Below are 8,956 nucleotides of genomic sequence, written 5' to 3'. Positions count from 1 at the left end.
TTAACCATCTGTGTTTTGCAGAGAGGAGAGTTACATAATAGTTCAGTTCAATGCCCTTCTTTTTTTAATTATAAGCTTTAAGCAAGCAGAAAAATGTTTGCACTTTCTGTCATTATCTGCAGGAATTGCTTAATAAACAGTGAAAGACAGTAAAGTTCTTTTTTAAAGCAGCTACATTCATTAAAAACAAGCTACACTGTGTTGTTTTTATGCAGTCCGCCTTGTTTATCAGGTATTTTTATGTCAAGCACAGGTTCATTGCCTGAACTCTCACACACTCTCTTTCATCATATAGTCTACAGCTGGAGATCTGCAGAGCTTCAGAGCACAAGTTCAACCATCAGACAGGCTTTACCTCTGAGGCAAAATGGGAAACTTTCTTTACTTCTCTGCTGAAACATGGACCCTACTTGTTGCTTTTATCACACTGCTGCTCGTGTAAGTGTCAAAAAGTATATTTTTTTCTTTTTAACACAGATAATACTACATAGCATAATGCAAAGTTTTCCTGCTCTATAATTTTTTTACAGGTATGCTTACTGGCCTTATGGGACGTTTAAGAGATTAGGAATTCCTGGTCCTAAACCAGTTCCCTTTTTTGGCACAATGCTGGCTTACAGAAAGGTTAGTATGTATATTTGAAAATGTCCTTTAAAAGCATTTTAGATTAATATTTCATGTGTGCCATGCTGGTAGTGATAAATGCATATTTAAATAGAAAAACATGAGTTGAAAGGATTACAGACATAATTTAATAGCTTTTTAAAATCATAGTCATTGCTTTTCTTTTAAAAGGGGAAGACCCTGTGCCCCTTTTTTAGTAAATGAAGACCACAAGTATACAAAATCTTCAAGACTTCTCTTTAGCTCTTTCTTTAAATGACCGTCTTAGTCCTCCTGCTTTTGGAGAAAGCAAATACATTTCAACCCACACTGGTAATGTTTTTATGCTGGATGAGTAGATCAATTCTATTAAATCTGTTTAGAGAAATTCTACACAAAATACATTTTAAATGGACTTAATGGCCTTATAACAAAAAAATAAGCAAACCCTGAAGTAATGAATAGTGTCCCTTCCTCACAAGTGATGATGACAATGATGAAGAGGAGGAGTGTGCACGTGTTGAGAACCTGAGAGTTCATGTGCAGTATTCAAAGTCCAAACTAAGCAGAATCCTCACCCTTGAACGAAAAGTTTGCTCCGCAAGCAACCTCACATAAAAGATAACATAAAATGAAACCATTACTTTTATTTTTATCACATCCAGTCTACACGGACCAAATGATTTGATATATTATCTTTTTTTCTTTTTTTTTACTTTTATCTTGATTTCCACACCTATGTTAATTAATCATTTGTCATCTCCTCAATTTTATCTTAGCTGATGTTTTTTTTTTATTTTAGCCCTCATAACCTTTGGCTTTTAATTCATAGTTTTATGCAGACTTCTTTTGAAATATACCAAGAAGTTACTATCTTAATTACCATGGGTCAAACAATACAAAAACTTTACTTTTTTGGGACAGCAATAAAAGAAATCATGCAAAATAAAACTTGTGCTTACAGCTTTTATGCCAAAGCCCACTGAACTTTGACCTATTTGCAGACAAATACAGTTATCTTGATTTTACTTTTTACATAAAAACAAGTTACAAGTTATTCTTTTTGTACGCATAAGAAGTCCTCAATTCTATGCACACAAAAAGAACATAATATTTCTATCCTATTGGGGCTCTTTTTTTAATATATCTTGGACTCAAAACCACAAGTTTTTACCAAGAATTACTGCTGAATTTTCCTTTTCCAGGGATTCCCTATCTTTGATGAAGAATGCCGCAAGAAATATGGAAAAACTTGGGGGTAAGTTTGAATGTTTGATATTGTTCAAACATTAATAATGTTGTGTTTATTAATGTTACCTAATATCTTAAAACCGATTGCTTAAAAAGTATCTTGCCAAAAATCTGGTTATCAATTGATAAAATGGTGAACTTACTCTATAACTTATGTTCTGCTCTCCTCACTTCCAGCATTTATGACGGCCGTCAGCCAGTGCTGTGCATCACAGATCCTGCCACCATCAAAGCTGTTCTGGTTAAGGAGTGTTACTCTCTCTTCACCAACCGCAGAGTATGCACTCACTGTACAACAATCTCTAATAACGCCCGTTTTGTCTTTCACTATTGCATTTGTCTTCATGAGCATTTCTTCTTCAACAGAATTTCCATCTGAATGGGCCGATGTATGATTCTGTGTTCAATGCTGAAGATGATCAGTGGAAGAGGATCCGTAGCGTCCTCTCTCCTTCCTTCACCTCAGGAAGGCTCAAAGAGGTTTGGGACAATCCTTTCATTCTGCACTCTGCTTGAACTGAAAGCAGAATTGCTTTTAAACAAATTAATTCTATAATTATAAATATTAAACATCCTTCTGACCATTATTTAGTAATTAAAATTTGCAAAAACAATCACAGTGTTCCATTGTCAATGCAGCTAGTTTACTGTTTTGTAAAAATAAATGTTTTCTTAACCCTTGTGCTATGTTAGATGACCCCACCCTTACATTGACCTGTTCTCCCTACCATGACAAAGGTGGATAAAGGTGGAAAGATTTCATGTAATCCATGGACACCAGTGAGGTTCACAAATCATTGAAGAAAAAAGGTTCAGCGCACTGTCTAGTGGGTCTAGATGACCCAACTCCCAATGTTAAAGTGCCTAGGATAGCACAAGGCTTCCTGACTTGAGATTTTGACCAGATTCTGTTCTTGATATAGTTCAATATGCCAGACTTTTAGCTGTAAACCCGGTAGCCCCAAAGAACAGAATCCTGTGATAAAATGGCTGAAATTGTTCACGGACATGAAATAAAAGGATTCATAATCTTCCCTTGCAACACTCAGGCTGCGACTGCTTGACTAAATACAAATTAGTCAATGACACAAATTACCATCCATGTCTGGTTACTTTGGGCTCACAACAACGGTTTTTGTTGATGCTGTCAGTATTTTGTACTGCTAAGAAATAAACAATTATCCCATAAATGGGTAATTGTTACAATTTGGTTTATATGGTTTCATTTTTGTGTTTGTGCTTTAGATGTTTGACATCATGAAGCACCATTCTGCTAACCTGGTCAACAGCATGAAGAAGAAGGCAGACAAAGATGAACCATTGAACCTGAAGGAGTACGAACCTTTAAAAGTTATCACAGAAATTCACCTTGATAAGTGAAAAATAAACATATCTTAATGAATTTCTTTGTTTTTTTGCAGCCACTTTGGTCCGTACAGCATGGATGTGGTCACCAGCACAGCCTTCAGTGTGGACATCGACTCACTGAACAACCCCTCAGACCCTTTTGTCACTAACATCAAAAAGATGCTCAAGTTTGATTTTCTGAACCCTCTCTTCCTTCTCGTTGGTAAATACAGACACCATGAAAACACCATTGTCTCTCTGTATTAGCCTTACTTTGGTTGACAGAAATATCCCCCCCTTTTTTACCCCCAGCTTTCTTTCCTTTTCTTGGACCCATAATGGAAAAGATGGAGTTGTCCTTTTTTCCTGCATCCGCATTCGACTTCTTTTATTCTGCACTGCAAAAGATTAAGTCTGATCATAAAAACAACAAGCAAAAGGTACGGATTTCTGTAGGTTGTTGTGTGTGGGCACATATGTTTCTTGTGGCAGTTTTACTTAAAATTCTCATTCACCCTCAGAGTCGAATCGACTTCCTGCAGCTGATGATCGACTCCCAGAAGAACAACCAGAATGGCCTGCAGGATAAAGGTAATGAAAAAAAACATACATGACCTACTTACTCAACTTAATGTGACTGTTAATCTGATGTCTGGATGTGTTCCCTTAAGGTTTAAGCGATCATGAGATCCTTTCCCAGGCCATGATATTCATCTTTGCTGGCTATGAAACTACCAGCAGTTCTCTGACATTCTTGGCTTACAATCTGGCAACAAACCCAGAGGTCATGAAGAAACTGCAGAAAGAGATAGACGCCACCTTCCCTAACAAGGTCTGTGATTTTAAATGAGAAGAGAAAAAACATGTTGGTCAGTCCAGATGTTGTCAAAGTAAATACTTTAGGGGGTTTTGATCATAAATGCAGGTAAGATATCTAATTTTTTAATTTACTTTTTTCTTTCATTTATCATTTGAAGTCAGTGCAACACTGTGAGAGTAAGTAAGAGTATAAACTTTATATCAATTTCCGCAAATTACAACCACAAAATGATTCACTATGATGGAACATGCAAGTAAAATAAAACACAAAATTAGTCAAAGTATGCACTCAAACCAACAAAAGGACATTAAAATAATCCTTGCTGTAAACCATCATTGTAAAATGATCAAAACAGCCCAATCAACTAAAGGCTTGTTTGACTAATTATGTCTTCCCCTAATGAAAAAAAGACATAGGCTATGTCCCAATTCCTACACTACTTACTACATAGTGCACTAAATAGTGTGTTTGGCATTTTGTATTTTCAAAATCAATTGCCCTACAAATATCCCAGAAGTCTCTGCGAAAAACCAGTGTGCATCGCTGCTCACTGGATTGGTGAATATAGACCACAGTGCATTGCGTTTGAACAATTTTTGCAAAAAAATAATAAACAATCAACGTTTTTATCTTCGGAACACAGTGGATTCATAAAAAGTCATCGTAAATGCTCATAACGCTGTTTGTGCTTTTGCAGCAGTGATGTGTGTACATGTGTAACATGATGCACGGTACGTTTTGCAGAAAACAGGATAGCAGTTACTGCATCTGATTCAACGCACTGTCTTGTGGGGTCTAGATGACCCAACTCCCAATGTTAAAGTGCCTAGGATAGCACAAGGGTTACATGTCTCACAAGATGCAACACTGCAATTTGTGAGACAAACTATGGCACAACTTCATAAATGCTATAAAAATAAGCACAGAAAACTTTTGTTTCCATTTTGGTCCGATGACTGCTCACTTGACAAGGACAATCCAGTTAATAGGTTTGTGAAAATATTGCATCTTATGGAGTTTTATAGTAAGATTGTGCGGTGATGAATCTGTAGAACATTTTAGAGTGCAGGATATTGTTATGATATGTTTTAATGGGTTTTATATTGTAAACAACATGTGACAGCCAATTCAGAAATATATATTCATGGTTCAACCTCTTAACCCTTGTGCTATCTTAGATGGCCCCACTCTTGCATTGACGTGTTCTCCCTACCATGATGAAGGTGGATAAAGGTGGAAAGATTTCATTTAATCCATGGACACCAGTGAAAATCACAAATCATTGAAGAAAAAAGGTTCAGCGCACTGTCTAGTGGGTCTAGGTGACCCAACTCCCAACGTTAAAGTGCCTAGGATAGCACAAGGGTTAAGACCAGGGGCCTCATTTATAAAACTTTGCGTAGGATTTGCGTCAGAAGTGGCGTACGGATGAAACATAGGACGTGCGTACGCACAGAAATATTCGGATTTATAAAACCGTGCGCACGCACATCCTACACATCTTTCCCTTTATAAATCACAACCGATTCTAAATGCAGCGCAGCTTTTGCGGCTACATGACACGCCCATAGTTGCCCATAAATAGTCCCTGAAACGCCCACAAATTAATATTCATGGCTTGCTAAATCATGGCAAACACCGAGAGGAAATGAAAAAAACGTAACTTCACTCAATGTGAAGTAGAAGTTATCGTTGGCGAGGTGGAAAAGAGGAGAAAAACGTTGTTTGGAGGGCACAGTGTGGGCATTACTAATGCCGAAAAGGCACGTGAGCGGAAAACGGTGGCAGACGCCGAAAATGCTGTAGCCTCACAACCTCGGACGTGGCCGAAATAAAAAAGAAATGAAAGAAATGATCGGACATCAAAGTCGAGGCAAAAAAACGTCTAGCGCTGCATCGGCAGAGTGTGTCCGCCACGTGGGGGGGTGGGGGGGGGGGGGACCGGAGCTGACCCCTCTTGATGAGAAACTGGCAGCTATTATTGGGGAATCCCTATTAAGTCCCCCTTATCGGCGTCCTCCTCCGCCTCAGTCACCTGACTGAGACGGAGGGGACGCCGACGCGCCAGGGTCAGGGTGACACAGGTAAGAGAAATAATTCAAATGAATGCAGTCAAGTCACATGTATGCAGGCTACACAATTACAGATTATTAATATAGAACAATTTTATTTTAGTTACTGGGTGTTCCAGCGGGGCCAGTGGTTACGATGCTGCAGCTGAGCAGCCGTCTGGCCCCAGCGTCTCCACGGCACGCGGCTCTCAACCCTCCAGCAGTGGACGCGTCCTCACCGATGCAGTCCTTGAAATGCAGAGGGAAGTCAGAAGTTCAATCAGAGACGTGGCCAAGGAGTTGGGCGAAATCAAGATCGCCCTGACTGAAATAAACTGCACGATGAGGGAATTCTTAAATAAATAATATTTTCCACACCTCTTTTTCTTTATAAGCGACGCATCACTTCCAAACGCTGGCGCACAGCAGCAGCATTTGGCTCAAATGCGTGGGGATGGGGTTCAGGGTCGGGGCCAACACAGCAATCAGCGCCAGGGGGTAGAGAAACGTTTTTAAGCTGTGCCACATTGTGTAGCACAGCACATGCCAGCACGATTTGGCACACACTGTCACTTTCACGTGTTTCTTCCATCTGCCGACGGTGTCGCCATTTCTCATTTCACCCGTTTTTGTGCGTACGCCTGGGTCAGAGCTTGCGTGGAGGACCGCACATTTTCCCGTCAAGTTTGCTTTTTATAAATCACAACTATTGCGTAGAGAGTGGCGTACGCCTTCTTTTGTGCGTACGCAACGTTTATAAATGAGGCCCCTGGCCTCCACATGCATGGACATTATATTTTTGGTTATATTACCATCTTAATTAATTCTGCTTAACTGGGGCTCTGTGACTACATGTTTGGAGGTCAGTTAGTTCAAATATTAGGTCGGGTCTTATCCGGGGCAAAAATAAAAAGTAGTAGTTCACTAAAGCTCATCTAATGCTACACAAAATATCAACTTTGTAAAATTAACAGTGAAGCTGAATATCACCAGCATACAAAATGAACCTGGCAAAGTTTCCCAAGAGAAATATATATAGCATAAATAAATAAGAACCAAGGACTGAACCCTGAGGAATGTCACAGTCCTATTGTCTTGGTTTGGAGATTATGCTGCCTAATTAAAATGTAAAATGTAAATGTAAAAATATTTTGTTTCTGAAGAAATGTCTTGCTTTTACGAACATTTCACATTGAATTTATCACATGATAGATTACAAAGTTGCAGTTCTGTGTCTAACAAGGATGGTTCTGTCTGTGCAGGCTCCCATTCAGTACGCACCACTGTTGGAAATGGAGTACCTGGACTCTGTCGTCAATGAATCTCTCAGACTATACCCCATTGCAGCACGTTTGGAGCGTGTGGCCAAGGCAACTGTGGAGGTTAATGGGCTGGTGATTCCAAAAGATATGGTTGTCATGGTCCCCACCTGGCCGATACAAAGAGACCCTGAACTGTGGCCTGAACCTGAGAAATTTAAACCTGAGAGGTATGGAATAGTATTTATACAAATAAATAAAAGAACAACCTCTCACTATTGAGCGCTTGATGCCGGAGCTCTCCCTGTAGAAATATTCCATTGAGAGTTGCATAGTAACATTTGTTTTTATATCAAATATCAATATGTGTTCAATTGTGGATGTTTGTCATCAGATTCAGCAAGGAGAACAAAGAGACTTTTGACCCCTACACATACATGCCATTTGGTGCAGGACCGAGAAACTGCATTGGAATGAGATTTGCTCTGGTGTCAATGAAACTTGCCTTGGTGGAGATCCTTCAACAATACAGCTTCTCTGTGTGTAAGGAAACAGAGGTGAGGAAACATGTTTAATCTTCACATAGTCTCTCTCTTATGCTTGGATTTTATGTTATTATACTATATTATATATGATACTGACTGGTACAGAAATTTTGTCTTTGTCCACCCAAGTATACAATGTATTTTAGACATACACAATTTTTTATACAAAAAAAACTTGACTTGTTTATGATGGCACTAATTGTTTTTTAAATAACTGAATACCAAGGCTTAACTATGCTAAATAATGCTGTTTGTCTTTTTTCTTCATAATGTGATGTCGTGCCAGATCCCCTTCGAATTGGACATCCAAGGCCTTATCGCACCAAAACGACCCATCTTTCTGAAGCTGGTGCCTCGCTCTGCATGCTAGTAAAAATAAAAATAAAAAGATGAAAGTTTTTCATTTGATTTTAATGGTAATGTAAATATTGTGCATAAAGGCACCATTGAGTAACCCTACATTTGGTGGAATATCACTTTATACCACTATAAGTAAAGCAAAAATAAAACTCCAACACAAATAAATAACAAAGATTTTGTTGTTTGATCTACTTTGTGATGTGTTTCTAATAAATAGCATACCACCTCTTCTCCATGAGGTCACTTTTTGGTCCCTATTTGGTCCCCTATTCATCATTTGGATGGTGACGTTAGATTTTTTGATGTTTGAGTTTCTTCAAATGCGTCTTCAATGTCCGCATACTAATAACATTTTAATAATTAGTACGGAGCACATCCACTATCGCTTCATCCCAAAAAACATATGTCTGAAATCGGGGGTCGGCAACCCGCAGCTCAGGAGCTGCATGCAGCTCTTTAGCGCTGCCCTAGTGGCTCCCTGGAGCATTTTCAAAAATGTTTGAAAATATAAAAGGATGGGGGAGAGAAATATATTTTTGTATTAATATGGTTTCTGTAGGAGGAAAAACAAGACACAAACATTCTTAACGTTTCCCAATGCTGTAAGAATGCGTAGAAAAAATATTGTAACGCCCAGCAGGGACATCACTTACAGCGGGCAAAACGGGAGCCAAGCTGTCAAAAAGTAGAACTGTCAATCAATTGGCTGCGCTGGAGAAC

At 38.9% G+C, this 8,956-nt stretch overlaps 1 protein-coding gene across 1 annotated transcript; it reads left to right on the top strand.

Annotated features, from left to right (window-relative positions):
* The first annotated feature begins 332 nt into the window (after positions 1–332).
* On the top strand, positions 333–8,466 carry cyp3a (cytochrome P450, family 3, subfamily A). Its single transcript, NM_001305405.1, is given in 13 exon segments — positions 333–438; positions 531–624; positions 1,809–1,861; positions 2,032–2,131; positions 2,221–2,334; positions 3,100–3,188; positions 3,276–3,424; positions 3,514–3,641; positions 3,723–3,792; positions 3,873–4,033; positions 7,335–7,561; positions 7,726–7,888; positions 8,163–8,466. Coding segments are annotated over 13 exon segments (1,503 nt in total). The 5' UTR covers positions 333–367; the 3' UTR covers positions 8,247–8,466.
* The last annotated feature ends 490 nt before the right edge of the window (positions 8,467–8,956 follow it).

The sequence above is a fragment of the Oryzias latipes genome, chromosome 1 (assembly GCF_053564925.1).
Source record: "Oryzias latipes strain Hd-rR chromosome 1, Olatipes_Hd-rR_3.1".
NCBI classification, from domain to species: Eukaryota; Metazoa; Chordata; class Actinopteri; order Beloniformes; family Adrianichthyidae; genus Oryzias; species Oryzias latipes.
The sequence above is the reverse complement of the archived record's forward strand: the minus strand, read 5'-3'. Positions and strand labels throughout refer to the sequence as shown.